This window comes from Heterodontus francisci, chromosome 6, assembly GCF_036365525.1.
Source record: "Heterodontus francisci isolate sHetFra1 chromosome 6, sHetFra1.hap1, whole genome shotgun sequence".
NCBI lineage: Eukaryota > Metazoa > Chordata > Chondrichthyes > Heterodontiformes > Heterodontidae > Heterodontus > Heterodontus francisci.
The window spans coordinates 38,251,623-38,277,215 of record NC_090376.1 but is presented as its reverse complement, the minus strand read 5'-3'; the positions used below and the strand labels follow the sequence as shown (position 1 = coordinate 38,277,215).

General features: G+C 41.6%; 1 protein-coding gene across 8 annotated transcripts in view; it reads right to left on the bottom strand.

Moving 5' to 3' along the window:
* The window catches only part of stard13b (StAR related lipid transfer domain containing 13b), a 617,921-nt gene that overhangs the window by 177,491 nt on the left and 414,837 nt on the right, over positions 1-25,593 (bottom strand). The window contains exon 1 of one of the 8 annotated variants that reach the window (XM_068033493.1): positions 10,944-11,204. The exons of the other annotated variants lie outside the window; for them this stretch is intronic. Within the exon in view, the coding sequence (XP_067889594.1) occupies positions 10,944-11,112 (169 nt within the window). The 5' untranslated portion in view covers positions 11,113-11,204. Of the gene's footprint in view, positions 1-10,943; positions 11,205-25,593 lie in introns of those variants that run through there. 8 annotated transcript variants of the gene reach the window in all.

The following is a 25,593-nucleotide window of genomic DNA, read 5'->3' as shown; positions in this document are numbered from 1 at the left end:
CAAGAAAATGACAAATCAAACAACTAGATGGCAACACAATTTTCCTTATTGAGTTATTCATTTGCTTAATCCAAAATTTAGTTCCTACTCTGTCGGGCTTCAAAACAGCATTTTAAGGGATTATTTCATAAAATGTATGGTAATTATGGTCTTAAAAAGATAAATTAAAAGTTCAAATCGCCCTTAACAGGTCCTTAACCGCTCCTAATTGTTGACAGTTTATCTCATGATTCAATTTATAGATGTTAAAGAATTTAGCATTCACCATTATTTAATGCTAGAATTTACTAAATTATGTAAATAATATTTGGAGAACTATCACACACAGGAGATTTGTCTCATTTGCCGAGATGACTAGATTTTGTTTTGCTCCAAAGTCAAACAGGACTCATGTATGTCTGATATGGGATGAAATGTTTCATGTTAAAAAAAAAATGGAATTCTGGCCAGCAATTGTTAGCAAAGCTCAAATCCTTTGCCGAAAATATCCACCTCGCAGTGAAAGTGCCATTATGATTCTCCAAGAAAAAGTTGATCAAGCCAAAGGCAAATTTAAGGTACGGGTAGCATCAAGATTAAACTTTGAAAACAAAAATAACAGTTTTTACCTATTCCTGGGATGTAGAAACTGGATTATTGCCCGACCTATATACAAGATTGAAATTACATGAAATTCAGTAGGAATTGCAATCATTCTTATTAACGTCATAGAGAAGTTGGAAAGTCAATGAGTTTTTACAGCAAGAATTAAGTGCATAAAAGTTTCTTAGATTCTCGATAAATAATTATTTCCTCTTAAGCTGTGCTTATGCTTTTACTTCACTATTTTTTCAACTTGCAGCTCCCAATAGTTTTTGTTTTAGGCAATGTTTTTTTCAAAAAGGTTCAAGTCAAAAAGGTTACCAACCCTTGTCCTAGACTGAAGGGACAAAATTCTCCTCTCTCTGGCAACCTTAAATGTCCGAAGTGAAAACAGTTCAGGCAGCCTGAACCCACTTTGTGTGAGCACAAAAGTTACTCTCTAATTGCATAACTGTTTATGTTTCATGTCTCAGTTCCTTGCTTTTGTATCATGAGCTGTTGATTTAGCAGACAATCAAACTCATTTAATTCACCTTAATTATGACTCAAGTTAAAAGGATTGTTGTTGAAATTTTGCATGTATTACATTGGGTGCTACTCTTCTGAGGCTGCCGCATATCGGATGGTTTTAGCTGTTCACTACGTTAAAATTGTAAACCTTTTTTTCAACTAGCATTTACAATTTTGCGGCAAGGAGAGGAGAGGGAATATGTTCCTCCAGCTTTGAGACAGCTGGCTGCAGAGGGCTTGAGGCTGACATTTATGACAAAATTGGCAAGTATGTTTCCCTGTCTGGTATGGACATATTTCAACCCGATTAGCAGAAAATTCAACACCAAAAAAAGTGTCATTCACATCATGAAGATGCAACAAGCAGATTTTGCTGTATATAGTACAGTGCTAATAAAAATGATAGTTACACTGACACTGCCATATCTGATAGGTAATGCATCAGGAATGAGAAACAAATGTTATCTAACATTAGTAAAATGACTATTGTTTTGATACCTTTTATCTTTCCCCAATTAAAATAGCTTACATTAGCCCTGTAGCAACCAACAAGGTAAGATTTTAAAATATACTTACCTGAATGCGAAGCTGGGAGCAGCAGGAGTTGGGATTGGTGGTAAGGAACAGAATTTATGGCGGGGACCGAAAACAATCGCTCGACTCTTCCTAACGTTCAGTTATAAGAAATCATATATCTCATCCTTGGCTCAATATCAGGGAGACACTCCGACAGAGATAACTCTGGGGTTGTGGGAACTGGTGAAGATAGGTGTTGTCAGCATATGCAAGAAAGCTAACCCCACGCCTATATCTTTGAGCAGTAGCTCATAGATTTAGAACAGCTCAAGGTATCAGCCAGCATTGGCTCAGTAGTAGCACTCTTGCTCCTGGGTCCGGAGATTGTGGGTTTAAGTCCTACCTCAGGGACTTGAGCATATAATTATTCTCATACTTCAGTGCATTTCCCCCTACACCCCAGATGGACCAAGCTTATAGAGTCGATAAAGAACATCCCAAATGCAGGAATAATGAAATCCTAGAGAAACATGAATGAAGAAGGCCATGCCTGACAAATGCATTGGACTTCTTTGAGGAAATAAGAGATCGAATGGATAGTATATTTAAATCTTACCAAAGCTTTTCACACAGGAGATTCACATCGTCATTATTATTGTTAGGCAAGGGTATTAAGGCTTATGAAAGCAAGGTGATTAGATGGGTTTAAGTTACAGATTAGCCATAATCTAACTGATTGGTGGAATAGCCTTGAGGAGCTGAATGGCCTACTCTTGTCACTACGTTCCTATATTTCTATTGCACAGAATACAGGGCACGTTTCTGGCATGGGCCAAAACTGACCGTCAGAAGAAGCCAAACCATACAGAAAATTGCATCAGTATGTAAGAAGGTGATTAGTATGGGTTTCTGGGGACGTTATTTTTAAATCATACATAAATGGAGACAGAGACAAAGTTTGTCGATAATACAAAACTGGGTGCCATGGGCTAAACATAATGGGGAACAAACAGACTGAACATGGAATGATTTGGATAAATTGAGGATTGGCACCAGGAGCAGATGCTGTTTAATGTGGAAAGTGCCAGGTGAAGAGACTGGAAGGAGAAAAAGCATGGAAGCACAAAGTGAAATTATTAGATTACAGGACACAGGAGAGATCTGGGAATATTGGCAGAAAGTGTGTTTCAATCTTCAATGCTACATAGAAGGCAAACAATATCACAGGTTTTCTTAGCCAGAAGCTCAGAGCATGAATCCCAGGGATTAGTAGGGAAGCTTGATTTCTGCACCCCCTTTTATTCCAACCTCTGTATATCATAATCTCCAAATGGTGCAGAACACAATGTATCCCGATGCACACTCAATCCTGCTCTCAACATGTCTTCTCTCACTGATTTACAATGGATTCAAAATCCTCATCATGACTGACAAATACTCCCAACAGTCTCTCTCTCTCTCTTTGCAATCTTTTCCTGGGTTATGCTTCTCCTGCATCTTTCACTCCTGACTGGCCTTTTGTGCTTCCCTTACACCCCTCCCCCACAACACCATCGCACTATTGGTGACAAAACCTTCACTGATTCAATCCCACATGGAATACTATATACAATTCTGGTTACTGCATTACAGTGGGGAAATTCTGACCTTGGAGAGTGTAGAGGAGTGCAACTAAATTGATACTGGAGATTAGGAGCCCAATCTGCAAAGAGAACCTAAGAAAGCTGCATAGATTTACCTCAGAGAAAAATTGGCTCAAGGACATGCTATCAACGTTTTCAAGATGCTATAGCATACAAATAAACTGAACCCTAATAAATTATTTCACAAAACCATAAACATTTTGTACTTTTGGAGCTCAGTGGGTTTTCTTCTAATCCTGCACCTCCCTAAAATTCAGATTCTCAATTGTAATTGATGTTTGTGGCATTTCATCCATGTTACCAAAACTTTACCAGCAGTTCTGCCAATACTAGCAGTGAGTGTAATTGGAACCAAAATCTTCCCTGTGCTAAGCACCACTGGATCAGACAGAAGCACAGCTGAGCTACCTTCAAGGCAGGTTCAGGCAATTCGATTTAAGAAAATAAAACACAGAAACAAAACAAAGACAAGTCAAAACATCAATAGTGTTATGAAGTTTGCATTAGAACAGAGCCACTGTTTCGCAGGTCCTTTCTGATCAACACACTTGCAAATTAAAGTACTCACAATGTGCATTAAAAAATGCCTTTAACGTAGTAAAATGTCCCAAGGTCTTCATAGAAGCGTTATCAAACAAAATTTGATACCGAGTCACATAAGGAGATATTAGGCCAGATAAATAAAAGCTTGGTCAAAAGGTAGCCTTTAAGGAGTGTTTCAAAAGGAGGAAAGAGAGGCAGAGAGGCTGAAAGGTTTAGGATGGGAATTCTGGAACTTTGGGCCTTGACAGCAGAAGGCACGGCCGCCAATAGTGGAACAATTAAATTCGGGGATGCGCAAGAGATGAGAATTGGATCAATACTAAATTAATAACTTTTAAAGGCCTAAACAGAGAAACTTTTTCCCCAATCTATGTAAGCCCCAAGAATAATAAATATCAATCCTAAAAATAAGTATTTTAGTTTATAAGCTCACTTCATTCATTTGTTGTTGACATCATTCTGCTATATTTGTTATATTTAGATAATAGTTTATAGATAGACTGGGCTGCCCCTGTGGAGCTATACTATGTTAGGCTTGTTAATATGTCTATTACTGACTCAGTCAAGGGCACATATTGAACATACACTTCCACCAGCATTTTGAAGCATATCTGTGATCGTTCTCATCAAATTCCTTATTTTCAGTCATTCTCAACAATCACTTCCACTACAAGAGTCTGAAGAATGTTCTTTTTAAATGTGCTTTTTCATCTAACAGTTTGCTGAGTTTATTGTTACTGAATAATAAAAGATCTAACAGAAAATGCATATCATTATAGAAACACTTAAATCCACTTATGAGAACTTATAATATTGTAGAAGGGTCAGTAATGTGATGTACTAGCGAATGATCAGATGAGTTCAGGACAACCAAGAATCTATGTTGTAATCACCATTCCCTGAAAACGTTGGCCAATAATCTTTGCTGTAAACACCTCTCGTCAGAATAAAAGCAAAATACTGCAGATGCTGGAAATCTGAAATAAAAACAAGAAATGCTGGAACCACTCAGCAGGTCTGGCAGCATCTGTGGAAAGAGAAGCAGAGTTAACGTTTCGGGTCAGTGACCCTTCTTCGGAACTAGCAAATATTAGAAATGTCAAAGGTTATAAGCAAGTGAGGCGGGGATGGGGCAAGAGATAACAAAAGGAGAAGATGTAGATTGGACAAGGCCACATAGCTGACCAAAAGGTCATGGAGCAAAGGAAAACAATAAACCTGTGCTTGTAAATGCAATCCCTGAAACAACCACAAGTAACCAGTGCTGTAAATACCACTCCCTGTAATACATTGAAATAACCTATGCCATAAACATCACCCTCCTGAATTAAAAAGACTCAGTGCTGTAAAAAGCACTTGGCAGAACAGTTAGAAATAAAGTATGCTGTAAACAACAGACACTCCCCCAAATAAGTCAGGAACATCCTGTGCTCCAAACGCCACTCCCACACCATAATGGCCACTATGTCATGCACCAGAACATAAGTTACATTCCCAGCAGCTGAAAGAATGGACCTTTGTGCTAATTTATTTCAAGTTAAAAAAAAATTAAAATGTATGAGCAGCAAAGAAATTTTGCACTACAATAAATAACATCACTACCATACTAAGCAAATCATCCTGCAAACTTTACTGATTAAGCTGTAAATTACATTCAAAGTTAATTTAAATAATACCAAGGCCACTTTAATTGTCAATGGCTGGGAACACAAGTCTTTTGTAGGCTATACTTATAAACAGCTATGAGCTGCTTTTCCTGTAGGGTGCGACAGGATTTTTTTCCCTTCACCTCTGAAACACGAGATGCTGTATTCAAAGTGTTGGCATGTATCGCAATGCACCATCTGGAAATCCACTCAGTAACTGGAAGAGACTCATCTGATACTTTTTGCTACAGTAATAAAATGAGCATGTATCTGCGTCATTTCTATAAAAGCTGCTAATACAGAGATATTTATTCCTAGTGGTAGGGTTCTGTAAACCATCAACAGAGGCAATATTGGCCATTTTACATTGTTTCACTTGGGCAATGAAATTTAATCTATGCTTTTATTGGAAATGTATGCAGGATCTATGGTATGGGCCAAACAATATTATAATGTTTAAAAACTTAACACAAAGTTTTCATGTCGCTAGTAAAATGGGAGAACAGCAGGCACAGTGAGGCACTTCATTTATGCATAAGAACAGCAATGCTGTAAAGTATAGGAAGCTGTATGAGAAACAGCCAGCTGACACTCAAGCACAGGTCTGAATGTGAGCAAAGCTAAAGAGCTACATTTTTATTTTGAATTCCCCCATCCACTTGCAGTTCTCCACAACTTGCATAAATGACCTATGATGAGTCATTAATGAGCAAAGACAATTTACCATGGGACCAAGATTTGGAGTAGGGATGAAACAGAAGAAGTGCCTATTAACACTTCCTACTGCTTTTGCTGCACTGTTTACTCACATCTATAAGGTAATGTTGGGGTGAGTTACTATGATGTGGAACGCACTGCCAGATAGGTTGGTGAAAGCAGATTCAAAAGTAACTTTCAAAAGGGAATTGGATAAATACCATGAAATTGAAACATTTGCAGGGCTTTGCGGGTAAGAGCAGTGGAAATGGGATTAATTGGATAGCTCTTTTAAAGAGGCAGCACAGGCACGATGGGCCAAATGTAATACTAGATTCTGTGGCCAGAATTTAATGTTGGGCGGCAGGCCCTACCCACCGGTTGAAAAGTCGGTGGTGAGCCCGCTTCCGCCGGGCCTGGGGAGCCATGCCAGGATTTTTTGCTCCCCAGGCCCTTAATGGGTCTTGGATGGGACTTCCATTTCCTTGAGGAAAATCAGTGGGCCTGCAACTCTTAGTCCCAGCAGTGCCACTGGGAGCCACCGGATGTTTTTGGGGCCTCACCGGGGACGATCGGCTGGGCCTCAGTGAGGTAAGGGATGGTCAGCTGGGGCGGGGGTGGGGGTATGTTTTGTGGGTTGGTGGTGGTTGGGGCTTCTGTGCAGCCCTCTGTGGGCACAGGGTGCCCAATTAGAAGGGCCACCCCACCCCCAGCCAGCAAGAAGACTACTGTGGGTAAAGTACCAGTGGTGACGAGAGGAGGCCATTAAATGGCAGTTAATTGGCCACTTAAAGACCTTGATTGGCCTGAGGTGGGCAGGTTGTTTCTCGCCACTGCTGTCACGCGTAAAATTGCAGCGGAGGTGCGAAGGCATCAGGAATGGCCCCCCACCTCCCAGTCAATCTTTCGCATCACCCGCCCCCTGCCCCCGCACACCCCCCAACCAGCCTGCTCGTTGGTGGGGGGGGGGGGCATAAAATTCTGGCCTGTGACTTTTCTGACTGTGCTCACAGTGTGGAGTCTCACCCAACATCCATGCATAATGGAAATTTAGGGATACCTAAATGCACAATTTTCCAATCATTAACTTAAGTGGTTTGAAAATCAGGCACAATGCACATGAATTTCCTATCAACATTGTAGTGGATGCTCCCCGCCAGAAATGCCAAATCAGGAAATTGTCTCCCTTTCATTAAACTGTACAGAGAACAATGAGGCACTTAGCATACAAGATTACTAGTACTGTTCAGTGTCAGGCAAATTTCCTGAAAGACATTCAGTAATTAAATCGGGAACATTTATCAGATTCTCATTTAGGACATGTTTCAGATTTGAGATGAGGAAACATTTCAAAATACTGACTGGTTGCACGTGGAGCTGTACTTGTGCAAGGCAAATATAGACCATTCATATTGTACTTGGCAGAACAAAATCCATTTGACCACAATGCCATTCCTCATTTGCTTGAATGATAAACTCCATTTTGCCTCAATTTAATAAAAATAATATGATTTATACAGTCATGGAAGTGTTTTTCTCTGTTTAAGAACTAAGGGGGGTCTGTGTGCCTTTAAGACTGAGAGTTGTTTGTCTCTCTGAAGACAGTGTGTGCGAGCTACAAGCCTGTTTCCTAAGCAACAGCAAGAGAGTACTGTATCAGTTTGACTGGACATAAAGACTGGCTAGAACAAGTTTGATCTTGCAGACCAATGAAGCGTGCTCTCCTTGAAGGAAGGATCTCGTCTCTGTCAGCAGAAAATCTACATTGGCCTACAGGTTGTGTTTCACCTAAAGAGGAAACAACCCCGGAAAGGAATCTTTGCATTGTTAGAGGTAACAAATTCCTTTTTACTTGCAGTCTGAGAAATCATTGCTTCAGGAGTGACTTTCTGTTGTCTTTTGTGTTTCTGGGAGTTCTGGAAACTCAGGAAAGTTTCTAATGATAGACTGCCAATTCAAAATCTAAATAGACCTGTTGTTATACTCCATGTTGAAAGATCTGTGTGATGCCTACTGCAGCCGAAATGCCTTGAATGACTATCCATACAGATTGTTCATCAACTTGCCTGGAGACTTTGAGTGGCATCTGACTATTTGACTGTGGTACAACTCATTGATCTGGGAACATAACCCACCAGGACATACAACCCAGATATTAATTTATTCCTAAGAAACAGCTCTGATTTCAAACATCATTTTTAAAACCAGTTAACTGTTGGGTTTTTGAATTTGTGTGTGTGTGCATGACGGTTAGGAGGAATAAGAAGTTATAAAGTCTTTTTACACATAGATTTATCTTATTATTGTTTAAGATTTAGCTTATTAATAAATATTTAATTAGTTGTTGTTTAAAGATACCTGGTTTGGTGCATTTTATTCAGGGGGGTTAATAAAATGTTTAATTTGGCTAATTTCTGGTAGGTGGCAAACTTTAATAATATGCTGTGACCTGTGGAGTAACGGGACTGAATTGATAGTGCATTACTCCCGCCTTGGTCGTAACAATACGTTGTATACACAGCGGAACCCTATTATCTGGAACACAGCAAATGGAACTGAAATCAACTCATTTGTCATGTTGTCGCTATGAAGAAAATCTGTCAGAACCAATTTCAACTCTGCACAATAAGAGGGAATGGGTGCTTGACGAAGTGTGGCCATCCCTACCATACAAATGCCTAAATTAGCCATATCCCTATAAACTAGCACCAGCTGCAGAAAGATCTTTGCCTTGGGTGCGTGTGCGAAGTCTCCTTATTATCAACTCCATGTTGACACTAATTGTGTTCACACATCAGTAACTTTAGTAATTACAAAGTCAACAAGATACCCTGCATGCTTGCCAGGATAAAAGAAAAGGAAATTGGAAGAAGTCAAAACAGCACCAATGTTTTGCGGCTGTTCATGAAGAACTCTGGGCAATAAAAACAGGCCCATTGAAATAAAACAGGCACTTCTCAGATGGATGTTACCATGAAACAGCATTTAAACAAAATCAGGCAGACAAGGCAACTTTTGTTTTAACTGGCCATGAACTTGAGTAGGGAAAATGAACTTGTTGATGATGGTAAAAAAGAATCAGGGGATCCCTGCCAAAACTGATAGTGTTCGGAATGTTCTGGAGATAAGCATGTATCTAAACACAGCAACTTGTGCTTTCCCTGTAATGTCAAGATTTCTCTGATGCAGATCAAATGCATCTCCTGATATACTGATGTGATTATACTATTGTGATCACATCCTTCTGGTTGATGAAGCTGTACAAGTCAGCACATGGTAAATTTGAATTTTTGATTAGATGATGACAGATTAACATTGAAGCTCTCTGAAATTCTGCTGGCCGATAACTTTCCACTTCTCAGGACCGGGGAAGTAATTCTATGAATACATGTTGTTTATCTAATGATTGACTGTGTTATTTGTTTGCCAGGTTACAAAGCTGCCCTATCAAAGTGGCAGGATAATCATTTTAATGGATGTTTGTAAACAGACATTCAAAATGACGTTACTGATGACGCCTATGAAAATAGTGGTGGCTGTTAAAATATTGTTTCTATTTACTTTTGTGAAAACATTCTGCATTCTGAAAGAATTGCACTGCAATAGTTCACACTACAGTAGATACTGCATCAGAAACTTTCCAGAGGGATGGGGGGAGTGAATGGCAGCCAATGAAAAAGTCCGTTCTTGCATAAAATGTCCCTAAAAGGGTGACGTGCTCTTTTGAGAAGATTTTTCCTTAATTTAAAAGGAGCACAGGTTGCCCAAAGGATACACAAAAAAAAGCTTTCAAAAAATATATAAATCATGCACTACATCATTCGAGGATAACTGACACAATGAAATGGATGATTACACAGATGAGACTGGTTGGGATGTTTATTGATTAGTCAATCTTGCAATGTCAATAAGGATGATTAAAATTGTTGGTATGAGAGCTGCAGTAAAAGATTAAACTCTGTTGCTAAGCAATCCAGCTCAAAGGTACACAGCTGATGACTCAACTAGTTAATGTTCTATTTTGAAAGAACAACAACTTCAATTAATGAGAAATTCTAATCATTTAGATACTTTTAATTAAAGGGGCAGAGTCTTCATGTGTGAACTGTTTCAGGAAACTATATTTTTGTTTGGGCAGTGAGAACAGACAGAACAGCTGTGCATTATTTGTCACAATAATGTCATGTTCAAGAGATAGTTGGCATTGTTTTCAGAAGATTTAATTCATTGTGTTGTTGATTTGAAGCCAATGAAACAGAAGTTGCCAAACTTTTTTTTTAAATGTGAAAACAGTGGCAGTTTATTGGTCCAAGATGCTAACAATTGCACTACACTTTTAAAATGACTTTCTTAAACAACTAATCATATTAGGGAATGCCAACAGATAAAAGCTGAGACTTTAAACAAGCACAAATATATTAGCCCATTTAGTCTTATTTAAAAATGTCAGAGTGTTGTTATACTTTTGGTTTCAGTAGTGGCTGTGGCACGGTCGTGAATACAACCGCACTGCTTACCAATTCAGACCTGCTACAGCACAGGGTGAATTTCCTCAGCAAAATTATTGAAGCAGTATTAATACATGTCGAGAAAAGAAGTTACTATGAAGTTATCATAAGGGAAAAGGTGGAAAACACATCTGTTGAAGGTTTTAAAAATTAAGATCTAAACCAGCAGGATAAACATTACTTTATATTTCCTCTTTAAAAAATTCTCCAGAACAGCATTCATTTGTTTTATGGTTGGCTCTCTGTATTTATGATTTGACTACTGACGTATCTTGAACACTTTAATATAATAGACATACCTTGCTGAATTAAAGTCAGCAGCTGCTGCCTTGCAATCATCCTGCTCACCCTGTATGGTGACCGGCGTTGTGACTGATCCAGCCTCAGGTACATATCCTGGCCCTGAGGTGACAGGGAACTCAGATAGACACAGCCTGAGCTTGGTGATAAAGGTAGTTCCTTGAACATATCTGCAACAATGCTCACTAGAGTAGAAGCTCTCTTCACCTCACAAGTAACAGGCTGAGCTAGTGGTGAGGAGGAGAGGTGATACTGTTGAACTGTGAAAAGTTGAAGCATACTTTAGAAAAGGGGAGTAGCTACAAGTCAGAATTCCTACTCTTATGTCACATGACTGGGAGGAACCAGTGAACTGAGAGGATGTGAAAGCACCATTTGATAACAAACTAAAATAATCTTGTATGTAAGTGTTTGTAATCTTAAACTGTACTGGAGAAAAATATAACTGCCAACCACATACCCCAGAGCTGACGAAGCACTGAGAAACTATAGAGGGATTTGAAAGTACTCTGAGTGGGTTAGGCCACCTCAGGGAATGCTTTAACACTGGAAACAACATTCTCATCAGCATAACACAATGGAACTAAATGAGGGACTTAACTTTAGTATTAAATAGAAACACCGACATTCACCTATTATAAATTTGTTATTTGTCTAGTGTATCGGGCAATTAATTTTGTGGAGTTATTTAAAATAGCTAAATGTTTGCAAACCTCTATTTTTAGATGGAACGCAGAGGGAGTATTATTTTCAAATAGTGATACAGTTGCAACATGATAGCACAATAATGTTACAGACTAATGCAGAATCATAACTGGTATTACTCATACATAACTAAAGCAAGAATAAATTGGTGAGCATGCCATGCCGATGAATAATGCATGCTGGAATTTTTCTAACAAAAACATTCTTTCAGCAAACTGTCATCCTGGACCATGGATCTAAACTACTAGAGGATGCGTGAGTGTACTAAATTAATTACAATCAGCGTTGTGCTGGAGGGTAGTGCAGTGATAGGTAACAACAGGCTTGCAAAGGAATTCAGGGTGGCTCATTTTATATTCTCTCTTAGGCATCTCCACACCCATCTGTTTTGAGAAAACAAGGTCTGAGAATGACTGACTGCAAGGAAATAAACAATTGGTATCTTATGCAAAGAAGACACGACAGAATTCTTACTGCAGAAGAACTTATCCTCCTTTCATATCCTGATTTTCATTGTTTTTTCTTTTTTAATTGGATTGGAAGGACAGACAATACACAAGCATTTACTACTTTTGAGGCACTGAACTACGCACAAATTTACATAGAAAATACACATTTTTGTTCTTTGTTTTTCCTGTTGTCATGCAGACCCCCCCCCCCCACCTGCCAAGAATATTAATTTTGCCATATAGAAACACAGAAAATAGGAGCACGGGTAGGCCATTCGGCCCTTTGAGCCTGCTCTGCCATTCATTATGATCATGTCTGATCATCCAACTCAGTAACCTGTTCCCACTTTCCCCCCATACCCTTTGATCCCTTTCACCCCAAGAGCTATATCTAACTCCTTCTTGAAAACATGCAATGTTTTGTCCTCAACTGCTTTCTGTGGTAGCGAATTCCACAGGCTCACCACTCTCTGGGTGAAGAAATTTCTCCTCATCTCAGTCCTGAAAGGTTTACCTGTATCCTTAGACTATGACCCCTGATTCTGGACTCCCCCACCATCAGGAACATCCTTCCTGTATCTACCCTGTCAAGTCCTGTTAGAATTTTATAGGTTTCTATGAGATCCCCCCTCACTCTTCTGAACTCTAACGAATATAACCCTAACCGACTCAATCTCTCCTCATACGTCAGTTCTGCCACCCCAGGAATCAGTATAGAAAGTATATGAACATTGATTTTAAACTGTTGCTGGAGCGAGGAAATGACTTGTTAATCAGCCATGGCTGGAAAAAAACATTTGCATACTAACAGACAGTGCTTGGAGAGACAAAGGGGCTATTCTCTGCTCCTATTTAACCTACAATGAACTTTGAGCACCAGGTATTGTGTGTAAGAAGAGACATTCCAAGGTCGGCTAAGACAAGAGAATCCACAAACAGAAGTGGTCAGACCAGCTAGTCACATGACTAACCTGCTTGGCAACCTGGGTTTTTCTGATTTGTACAAAGAGTTTGAACTGGAGAAAGACTGTTTGCTCCTGGAGTGAGGAGACCTCTCCTGTCTGCTCCCATCTCTTTATCACATGCCTCTGGACCCACTGAGGACTTATGAACCGCTAGAGAGAAAAATCTCCTATATCAAACAAGGTTTAAGAGCAAACTGCCCTTGAGATAAGTGGTGGTGAGCTGCAGTCCATGTGGGGTAAGTACACCCACAGTGTTGTTAGGGAATTCCTGGATTTTGACCCAGTGACATTGAAGGAATGGCAATATAGTTCCAAATCAGAATGGTGTGATGGTTAGAGGGGAACTTGCAGGTGGTGGTGTTCCCATGTGTCTGCTGCCCTTTTCCTTCTAGCTGGTAGAGATCACTGATGTGGAAGGTGCTGTCGAAGGAGCCTTGGTAAGTTGCTGCAGTGCATCTTGTAGATGGTACACACTGCCGCCACTGTTCGTCAGCTGTGGAGGGAGTGAATGTTTAATCTGGTGGATGGGGTGCCAATCAAGTGGGCTGCTTTGTCTTAGATACTCACCACTTATCAGCGCAAGCCTGAATGTTGTCCAGGTCTTGCTGCATGTGGGCACAGACTGCTTCAGTATCTGAGGAGTTGCGAATGGGACTGAACACTATGCAATCATCAACGAACATCTGCACTTCTGAGCTTATGTTGCAGGAAAGGTCATTGATGAAGCAGGTGAATATGGGTGGGCATGAGAAATTCCTGCAGCGATGTCCTGAGGCTGAGATGATTGTCCTCCAACAACCACAACCATTTTCCTTTGTGCTAGGTCTGACTCCAACCAGTGATGAATTTTCCCCCTGATTCCCATTGATTTCAATTTTGCTAGGGCTCCTTGATGCCACACTCAGTCAAATGCTGCCTTGATGTCAATGATAATCACTCTCACCTCACAATCGGAATTAAACTCCTTTGCCAATGTTTGGACCAAGGCTGTAATGAGGTTTGGAGCCGAGTAGCCCTCATGGAAGTGGCTGATATGGATCATCCACTCAGTACTTTTAGCTGAAGATGATAACAAATGCTTCAGCCTTGTTTCTCTCTTCTTCTTCTTTGGCCTCCTTGTCTCGAGAGACAATGGGTAAGCGCCTGGAGGTGGTCAGTGGTTTGTGAAGCAGCGCCTGGAGTGGCTATAAAGGCCAATTCTAGAGTGACAGACTCTTCCACAGGTGCTGCAGATAAAATTGGTTGTTGGGGCTGTTACACAGTTGGCTCTCCCCTTGCGCTTCTGTCTTTTTTCCTGCCAACAGCTAAGTCTCTTCGACTCACTCCTCTTTAGCCCCGTCTTTATGGCTGCCCGCCAGCTCTAGCGATCGCTGGCAACTGACTCCTAGAACTTGTGATCAATATCACAGGACTTCATGTCGCGTTTGCAGACGTCTTTAAAGCGGAGACATGGACGGCCGGTGGGTCTGATACCAGTGGCGAGCTCGCTGTACAATGTGTCCTTGGGGATCCTGCCATCTTCCATGCTGCTCACATGGCCAAGCCATGTCAAGCGTCGCTGGCTCAGTAGGGTGTATATTCTGGGGATGTTGGCCACCTCGAGGATTTCTGCATTGGCGATATGGTCCTGCATCTGATGCCAAGGATTCTCCGGAGGCAGCGAAGATGGAATGAATTGAGACATCGCTCTTGGCTGACATACGTTGTCCAGGCCTCGCTGCCATAGAGTAAGGTACTGAGGACACAGGCTTGATACACTCGGACTATTGTGTTCCATGTCAGTGCGCCATTTTCCCACACTCTCTTGGCCAGTCTGGACATAGCAGTGGACGCCTTTCCCATGCGCTTGTTGATTTCTGCATCGAGAGACAGGTTACTGGTGATAGTTGAGCCTAGGTAGGTGAACTCTTGAACCACTTCCAGAGCATGGTCGCCGATATTGATGGTTGGAGCATTTCTGATGTCCCGTCCCATGATGTTCGTTTTCTTGAGGCTGATGGTTAGGCCAAATTGGTTGCAGACAGCTGCAATCCTGTCGATGAGTCTCTGCAGACACTCTTCAGTGTGAGATGCTAAAGCAGCATCGTCAGCAAAGAGGAGTTCCCTGATGAGGACCTTCCATTCTTTGGTGTTCAATCTTAGACGGGCAAGGTTGAACAACCTGCCATCTGTTCTTGTGTAGAGGAAAATTCCTTCTTCTGAAGACTTGAACGCATGTGAGAGCAGCAGTGAGAAGAAGATCCCAAACAGTGTAGGTGCGAGAACACAGCCCTGTTTCATGCCACTCAGGATAGGAAAGGGGTCTGATGAGGTGCCACTATGCTGAATTGTGCCTTTCATATTGTCATGGAATGAGGTGATGATACTTAGTAGATTTGGTGGACATCCGATCTTTGCTAGTAATTTGAAGACACCATGTCTGCTGACGAGGTCAAGGGCTTTTGTTTCTCTCACAGATGTGATAATCAGAAGGAGGTTTCCTTGCCCATGTTTGACCTGATGCCACGAGACGTCATCAGATTCAGAGTCAATGTTGAGGACTCCCAGGGTTCCCTCCTGACTGTATACCACTATGGCACCATCTAGTGATGGAGGAGTCTGGGACATTGGCTGTAAGATATGATTCGGTGAGTATAACTATGTCAGGCTTTTGTTTGACTGGTCTGTGGGACAGCTCTGCCAATTTTGGCAAAAGCCCCCATGTTAGTGAGGGAGTCTTTGCAGGGTCGACTGGGCAGGATGTGCCTTTATAGTTTCCCATGCCAAGGTCGATGCCAAGAGATCCGTCTGGTTTTAGTTTTACTCATTTTCTGTAACGGTTTGATACAACTAAGTGGCTTGCTATGCCATTTCAGAGGGCATTGCTGTGGATTTGGGAGTCACATGTAGCCCTGACTAGGGTAAGGACAGCAAATTTCCTTCCCTGAAGGACATCAGTGAATCAGATAGGTTTTTATGACAATCCAGTAGTTTCATGATCATCATTACTGAGTCTAGCTTTTTATTCCAGATATATTAATGAATTGAGTTTAAATTTCTCAGCTGCTGTGGTGTGATTTGAATTCATTGGAGCATTAGTGCAGGCCTCTGGATCACTAGCCCAGTAGCATTACCACTATGCTACTGTTCCTGTTACTACCAGTTTTTGTGAACAGATATTGTTCAAAGTTACTTCCTACAGATAAAAAATTCCCTTCTGGACCTGTTGCTCCTGAGTGTGGTGCTTACAGCCAGTGGGCTAGCAGTAGACAAATGGAAGAGTTACATGGAAGTGTACAGAGCAAAATTTAAATAGAGCTTTCTGAACATATAAAAAGCCTTGTCCTATCAGGGAGCCATAGAGTCACAGTCATAGAGTTATACAGCACAGAAATAGGCCCTTTGGCCCACTGTGTCCATGCCGGCCTATCTATTCTAATTTTTTCCCCCAAAAATATACTTTATTCATAAAAATCTGCAAAAAAATACATTACAAAACAGTTCAAAACAGCACCAAGTTGACATTCCAGAAAGTGCAAGGGAAATCAGTTTTCTTCAATACAGGGGTGAGTTGCCTCACAACCCTTCCATTCCATTTTACATGCCATGTACATTTTACAGCAAACCCATATTTGGTGTATACAGCCCAAGGGGTTTTCCATGGGTCCAGCCCCTCAGTTCACTATGGCGGGAGGATGTTACACTGTGGTCTTTCCCCATTGAGCCTTTGCGGTAGCTGCCCCAAGCTTTAGTGTGTCCCTCAGCACGTAGTCCTGGACCTTGCACCTAACTATTCTAATCCCATTTTCCAGCACTTGGCCCGTAGCCCTGCTACATAACAGTCCCTGACAGTGTGGGTGCTGCATGGATGGGCTACCACATGTTACATATGTCGGCAGCCTATCTGTTTCATTAATTTTCTATCCCTGCCTCAAGATAGTCCCTGTGGAAATGCACCTGAGAAAGTTGACTCTCATTTTCCTTTCAGTGCTGTATCTCTAATCGTGGTGACTCAGCTTTATGAATGATCCATCAACAATGCAAGACAGCAAGTAGCCTGCAGCTGCAGGTAAAACAGCCCATCACTCTAGCATCCTCTGAGCCCCACATAATTAGCACATGAAAAGCTATGCGTGACTATGTATGAGGCTGAAGTAGCTTCCATTTGGCTTATTACAGTGTGCTACCTGCATAAGTGACAAATACAGAATAACTTTAACCTAAGCTGCCCAATAAGAACAATACAGGTTTGGGTCAGATGCCCACTTTAATAACTGCTTAATTTTACTCTCCATAGAAGTCAGAGTATATAATAGGCCTCCAGCCTGAACCTGCTGGTTTCCTTCTCTATGGCTTAAGCTAAAATTACCCCATAGAACCAAAAAGTTAATAAAAGTACAACGTGATAATCTGCAGCCACTTAGCAGAAACACCCAGAAGACTTTGATTTACTGTTGCTATTCAGGCTTGGATGTGATGCCACTCATGATGAAACAGCCTACCAACTCCCACTTTCTGAGTTCACAAATAACTAACAACTCCCTTTAAATTTTACTATTGCCACTTGGGGCAGGTATTGAATGTTTACCAGCATGCATGGAATTGAACCCCACCATCAGACAATGCTTACAGAAGAGCGAGTTGTGGAGCTGTTAAGGTAAGAACTAAAATTGAATTTTAAAAAGAATTATGGAACAGATTTTCTGTTATGGGTACGGGTTCTGCCGCCATGATTTGGATGTGCAGCAGCTAGTAAATGATGTAATGTTTTGTCAGCTCCCCAGTGCACTCGCTCATTGCCTGTGCAAAAGCTTCATTAAAATATTATCATGCAAATGGTTTCCTGTTCAATTGCCTGATTTTTACCCAAGTATTCTGCTGTGTGCTTAGTTTACCCATTTAAAATAGGTGTTAAAAACCTATAGCATTCTGACCTTTCAAGGAGTGTTGAACTGCTTCTCTATTCTTGTGGTTTTTGATGGCAGAAGAGAAGAATGAAAGAATACATGTCAAGGTGGGGGGTGGGGGGTTCATGTGAACACAGAATTTGCCTACAGCCGCCCTACCCACTGACCAAAACAGAGACCCACATGCAGCTATCTAGGATTATCAAAACAGAACTGACCCACAGGCTAAGATTCACCGTGAAGGCAGCAATGAAGCTCTATCATCAGTTGCAAGATTGTTTTATATATTCATTCATTCACAGGATCTGGGCGTCACTGGCAAGTCCAGCAGTTGTTGCCCATCCCTAATTGCCCTCGAGGTGGTGGTGGTGACAACTGAGTAGTTTCCTAGGCCATTTCAGAGGGCAGTTATCAACCAGATTGTTGTGGGTCTGGAGTCACATGTGGGCCAGACCAGGTAAGGACAGCAGATTTCCTTCCCTCAAGGACATTTGTGAACCAGATGGGTTTTTATGACAATCCAGTAGATTCGTGGGTGCTTTTTATGATCGCTTTTTATTGCAGATTTATTTAATTAGCTGAATTTAAATTTCTAACTGCCATGGTCGGATCACAGTTCCAAATTATTGGTCCAGACCTCTGAAATGCTGGTCCTGTAAAATAACCACTACGCTACCATACCCAACAATCCACACCAAACGGCCAACATGGTTAGGGACTGTCAAGGTCACAACCATCCTCAACTTCTATACCTCCAGCTTTTTCCAGTCCACTCCAAGGTACATCAGTATCATCAGTCAGTCTGCAATGTGCAGATGCATCAAACAGATCACTGATGTTTCGTTCACCAGGGCAAACACTTTCAGTGTTTTCTCATGGAAGAGCAACAGCAGGATGAGAGATCAATACAATTCTTCCTGCATACAGGAGTTTCCAAAGTCCAGAAGGTTATTGACAGCACTCGTAACCATCCCAGCCCTGAGAAACAATGCCATGCTGTTAATATACCATAAGGGCTTTCATTCCAACAACAGTTGGGTGATCAATGACCAACAACACAAGATCATGCAGGTAAATGTCAATTTTATAGATATTAGTCATGGTTCTCTTTTATTAAATCAACCATATGTGCTTGGGTTCTTTGAAGGACACAAAGAAAGCAGATTTGGGAATTGAGGCTACGTTCTCACACCCTGGCTTATAACACCATGGTGAAACCTAGAGTCAGAAACTGAGTACAAATACAGAAAGTTCCATGTACCTACAAGGAGGTCACTGAACAAGCTATTGGCATTTTGAAATAGCACTTCAGATGTCAAGATCGTTTTTCTATATAGCCCTGATAGTATCTCCAGATCCTAATTGTCTGCTGCATGTTCAATAAATTTATAATCTAATGAGGCTTCATGGATGACACTACCTCTATGGATGTCACTGTATGAACACCATCACCATCAGCAGTATGCTAGCCCTTATAGAGGAGACATTCACATAAGTGCCTGAGGTAGTCTTTTTCACTAGCAGACCGGTTTGCAAGTGGGTTATTCAGACTCAATACACCATCCTCAAATTTTTCTTTTGTACTGCATCAACTACCATGGAAGCCCGTCTTTGCATTTGCTACAATTCTTATTCTGCAACTACAGGAAGAAACTCTTCATTGGCTGTAAAAGCACTTTGGGATGTCAGAGGTCATGTAAGATTCTATATAAATACAAGTCCTTTTTTCATTCTTTGGGTAAAGCCAACCCAATTTATTTCTCTATCAGTGTTCCGTGCGTTTTATACTCGTGACTCCCTTCGGTATGTTGTGTGTCTTCTAGCTTCCACTCCATTACCAAGTGTTAACTTGGCCCAGTGGTAAGACACTTGTCTCTAAGTCAGAAGGTAATGGATTCTAGCCCCATTCTACTGACTTGTGCATGTGGTCTAGGTGGATACTTCAGCGTAGTCTGACGAAGTGCTGCATTCTTAGAGGTTTGAATGAGAATGAAACTTGCAAGGGACATCAAAATCAATAAGAAGAAATTTTATAGTTACATAAAGGGAAAACGGGTGGTCAAGAGCAATGTAGGTCCACTAAAAGCTGAAACTGGAGATATTATCATTGATAACGGGGAGATGGCAGACATGTTGAACAATTACTTTGCCTCAGTATTTACAGTTGAAAAGGAGGATAACTTGCTGGAAGTCCCGAAGAAATTAATAGCCGATAGGGGACAGGGACTTAATACAATTAACGTAAGTAAATCATCAGTAACAAGAAAATTAATGGAACTAAAGAGTGAGAAATCCCCAGGACCTGACGGTTTCCATCCGAGGGTGTTAAAGGAAGTAGGCGAGCACATTGTAGATGCCCTAACTATAGTCTTTCAGAGTTCCCTAGATTCAGGAGTGGTCCCTCTGGATTGGAAAGTTGCAAATGTCACTCCACTTTTTAAGAAGGGTGAAAGGGGGAACCAAGGAAATTACAGACCAGTTAGACTGACATCTGTGGTGGGCAAGTTGCTGGAGTCTATAATCAAGGATAGGGTGACTGAACACCTGGAAAAATTTCAGTTAATCAGGGACAGCCAGCATGGATTCATGACAGGAAGGTCATGCCTGACAAATCACACTGAATTTTTTGAAGAGGTGACTAAGGTAGTGGACAGGGGAGTGTCTATGGATTTATTTATATGGACTTCCAGAAGGCACTTGATAAAGTCACACATAAGAGACTGTTTACGAAGGTAGTAGCCCATGGAGTTGAGGGCAAATTATTGACATGGTTAGAAAGTTGGTTGCGTGGTTGGCGACAGAGAGTACTTAATGGGTAGGTACTCCGATTGGCAGGATGTAACTAGTGGTGTCCTGCAGGGATCTGTGTTGAGGTCTCAATTATTCACACTATTCATTAACGACTTGGATGATGGCATAGTAAGTCATATATCCAAATTGCTGATGATACAAAGTTAGGCGGCATTGTAGACAGTCTAGATAATAGCATAAAATTGCAGAGAGATATTGACAGACTAGGTGAGTGGGCAAAACTGTGGCAGATGAATTTCAACGTGGGCAAGTGTGAGGTTATCCATTTTGGACCAAAAAAGGATACAGCAGGGTACTTTCTAAATGGGAAGAGGTTCAGTACAGTGGATGTCCAAAGAGACTTGGGCATTCAGGTGCATAGATCTTTAAAATGCAACGAGCAAGTGCAGAAAATAATCAAAAAGGATAATGGAATGCTCGCCTTTATATCTAGAGGATAGGAGTATAAAGACACAGAGCTTACGCTGCAGCTGTACAAAACCCTGGTTAGACCCCATTTAGAGTACTGTGAGCAGTTCTGGGCACCACACCTTAGGAAGGATATATTGGCCTTGGAGGGAGTACAATGTAGATTTACAAGAATGATACCTGGGCTACAGGGGTTAAGTTACGAGGAGAGATTACACAAATTAGGCCTGTTTTCGCTAGAATTTAGAAGATTAAGGGGTGATCTGATTGAAGTCTTCAAGATATTAACAGGAAAAGACAGGCTAGATAAAGATAAACTATTTCCACTGGTTGGAGATTCTAAAACTAGGGGACATAGTCTAAAAATTAGGACCAGACCATTCAGGAGAGATGTTAGGAAGCACTTCTTCACGCAAAGGGTGGTAGAGGTTTGGAATTCGCTCCCACAAACAGCAGTTGAAGCTAGATAGATAGATTTTTGTTAAGCAAAGATATTAAGGGATATGGGCCAAAGGCAGGGATATGGAGTTAGGCTGTGGATCAGCCATGATCTCATTGAATGGCGGGACAGGCTCAAGGGGCTGAATGGCCTACTCCTGTTCCTATCTTCCTGTGTTCCTATGAGATGTTAAACCAATATCTATTCAAGTAGAATTAAAAGACCCCAGAAGAAGAATAGTAAAATTCTCCCGCTGTCCTTGCCAACAGTTAAACCTCAGTCACCACCTCCAAAAATAGATTTATTTCATTGCTGGCTGTGGAAACCTGCTGTGCGCAAATTGGCTGCTGCATTCCCCTACAAATCAAGAGTCACTACATTACAAAAACAACTCATTGGCTCTGAAGTGTTTTGGGATACTAAGGATGTGAAAGATGCCATATAAATGCAAGTTGATTCTTCTTTTACATTCCTTCTAGCTACATCCCCAAAGGAAGATGTAGCGTAGATGGCTGGCTGCTGTTTAAATACGGCATATTCTTGGGATTGAGGGAGCCATGTACCTCTTTTTGTTGGGTCACAGGTTGGCCTTGCCACAGCTTCCACCACATCCGCTGCTGTGGCGACTGCTTACTTCTACCCACATGCTGGCATATCTATTGTAATTTGAGATATGGAAATAGATGGGCTGATGAGGATGCATCTCTGAGAGAAATGCCAACTCTAGACATACTGGGCACTCCCTTAGTTTACTCCCTGGGCAGTAACATCTGATCCCACAGCATGTTGAAGCTGGAGAAGAGAGTCCCTTGGATATTGGAGCCCAACACCTATATGCAGCAATATGAGGTACTCCCCGAGCAAAGAACCCTGCTGTTGGGTGCTCTGCTCTATATGCCTCTGGAGTTGCCACATACTCTGTGGTGGACTGTAGTTCATACGTGGTCATGTATGTGTGCAACATTATGGGTAGTGGACTCCCTCACACTTGCTACCAGAGCTTGCAAGGTGTTTTGTGCAATCTCAAATAATTGCATAAAGGTTTGGGGGTCAGATATTAACCTATGTTTAAATGCAGGACATTCTAGGATCTACAACTGAGGAAGGAAGCAGGATGTGAGCTGGCTCTCCAGCTAGCATGATTCTACTTCTCCACTGGCATTGCTACACACTGCTGCCCTCTTATGCTCTGTGATACACCTGCTGCACCCTCCTCAAACTGACTACCAAAACTCCTCAGATAGGATATACTCATGTTAGTGCTTGCAATGGGTGTAATGAGTATTATGAGGTGCTGACTTCTTGTGCAGTGATTAGACTGGGAGCTGATTCTTGGGGGACATTGCAAAGACAGAAGAGGAACAAATGTAAGAATGCTGGCTGCATGGCATCCCTCTATTACTGAAGGGAAGGGTATCTACTTTGTCACATGGGGTTATAACTGAGTGTATATCTGAATAACAGCAAGTTTGTATCAGGAAAAGAAAGAACAAAAGATAGTTCTGGCCATTTGATTGCAGGATAGCTGAAGCTTCAGCTTCTCCACTCCCTGAATGCTCTTAGTCCAAAAGGTTTACAAAGTTGCCTCCTCAAAGATATTCAAGGCCCTCCACCACTTCTCATCTCCTTCAGTCTCTCATGTGTCATATGCACCTTCAAGCAGAGAAGTACTATTTCGATTTTGGAAGTGTCAGGAGCACATAAAATTTCATACATCAGCCCATGATGTGTGAATACTTCAATAAGCAGCTAGATTCTGTTAGAAGGATTTGTTGTGTGATGTCCATTTAAGAAGTCAGCGTGCCAAGAATTTCAGTAATAAGTTGCAGATGTGATTGGGGCCCTGCTAAAGTAGAGGTTTGTATGTAAGCATTCAAAGGCTCGAATGTAGTCTGAGTGCTATGTGTGAGGCAGCAAACAATGTGTAACATGGTGTGTAGAAACACTTGCATAGTATGCCTATATATGTTATATCTTTGCTGACGATGCTGCTTTAACATCTCACACTGAAGAGTGCCTGCAGAGTCTCATCGACAGGTTTGCGGCTGCCTGCAATGAATTTGGCCTAACCATCAGCCTCAAGAAAATGAACATCATGGGGCAGGACGTCAGAAATGCTCCATCCATCAATATTGGCGACCACGCTCTGGAAGTGGTTCAGGAGTTCACCTACCTAGGCTCAACTATCACTAGTAACCTGTCTCTAGATGCAGAAATCAATAAGCACATGGGAAAGGCTTCCACTGCTATGTCCAGACTGGCCAAGAGAGTGTGGGAAAATGGCGCACTGACACGGAACACAAAAGTCCAAGTGTATCAGGCCTGTGTCCTCAGTACCTTGCTCTATGGCAGCGAGGCCTGGACAACGTATGTCAGCCAAGAGTGACGTCTCAATTCATTCCATCTTCGCTGCCTCCGGAGAATACTTGACATCAGGTAGCAGGACCGTATCTCCAACACAGAAGTCCTCGAGGCGGCCAACATCCCCAGCTTATACACACTACTGAGTCAGCGGCGCTTGAGATGGCTTGGCCATGTGAGCCACATGGAAGATGGCAGGATCCCCAAAGACACATTGTACAGCGAGCTCGCCACTGGTATCAGACCCACCGGCCGTCCATGTCTCCGCTTTAAAGACGTCTGCAAACGCGACATGAAATCCTGCGACATTGATCACAAGTCGTGGGAGTCAGTTGCCAGCGTCCGCCAAAGCTGGCGGGCAGCCATAAAGGCGGAGCTAAAGTGTGGCGAGTCGAAGAGACTTAGTAGTTGGCAGGAAAAAAGACAGAGGTGCAAAGGGCGAGCCAACTGTGTAACAGCCCCGACAAACAAATTTCTCTGCAGCACCTGTGGAAGAGTCTGTCACTCTAGAATTGGCCTTTATAGCCACTCCAGGCGCTGCTTCACAAACCACTGACCACCTCCAGGCGCCTATCCATTGTCTCTCGAGATAAGGAGGCCAAAGAAGAAGATATGTTATATTCACCGATGAGAAAATATTATCTATTAATGCTGAGTTTCCAGCAAGTAATTCACCAAAACAGGCAGTTTTCTGATTGATTTCATCAAGTCTAATGATTTCTTATGAATTAGATGCTACCTCCTCTGGATGTAGACTATACAGATATGTTGTGCCACCTCCTACCAGGCACTCTGTCTGACTCAGTTTGAGAAGGGTGCCCTGGAATGAAAAACAGCGCAACCTTTTGTTTTTCCCACTTTTTGCAACAGCTATCTTTGTAAACCTGGGCACTGTCTTCACTATCACTCCTCCATGATAATGATAGAACACAGACAAGATACAACAACCTCTCCACCACATTTGCCTGAAAAAAAGACAGTCATGGTATATGGCTGCAGCGGAACCAGATGCGCTGCTCAGAATCAGAAAACTGCCCGTTTTGGTGAATTACGTGCTGGAAACTCAGTATTAATAGATAATGTGGGCCAACTTGGGAACATTCATTGTGGTTGGCTCTGCTTTACTTTGACAGGTTTCAACTCTCACTGCACAACCTGTCACAATCCTGGACCATCATCAAAAATCTATCCTAATGTTTATTAATGACATTATTATGGCTGTAATTTAAGAGTGAGTTTCCTTAAAGCTTCAGTACCTCTTGAAAGACAGAAATGCAAACTGAATCTCTTTAATAAAAATGTGAAATCTGGAGGCTCGATTCTGTCTCTTTGTTGTGTACATATCTAGTTAATTGACAACATGTAACACCTACACACATTCTTTACTGTATTGGAACTATTAGCAATCACTATAATGTTGATAACGCTCCATTAGCAAAAAAAAAATACTATATCATTATGCATTCTTCCGAATATTAAACAAGTGTATTCTCAATGCACTGTCGATATTACAGATTAAAGCCACAAATTTAGTTGAAGCACATGTGAAGCATAGTTCTACATACTTGAAGGGAACAAAGTTAAGCTACTGAGGCTAGGTATTATAACACATATTAGTAACAGTG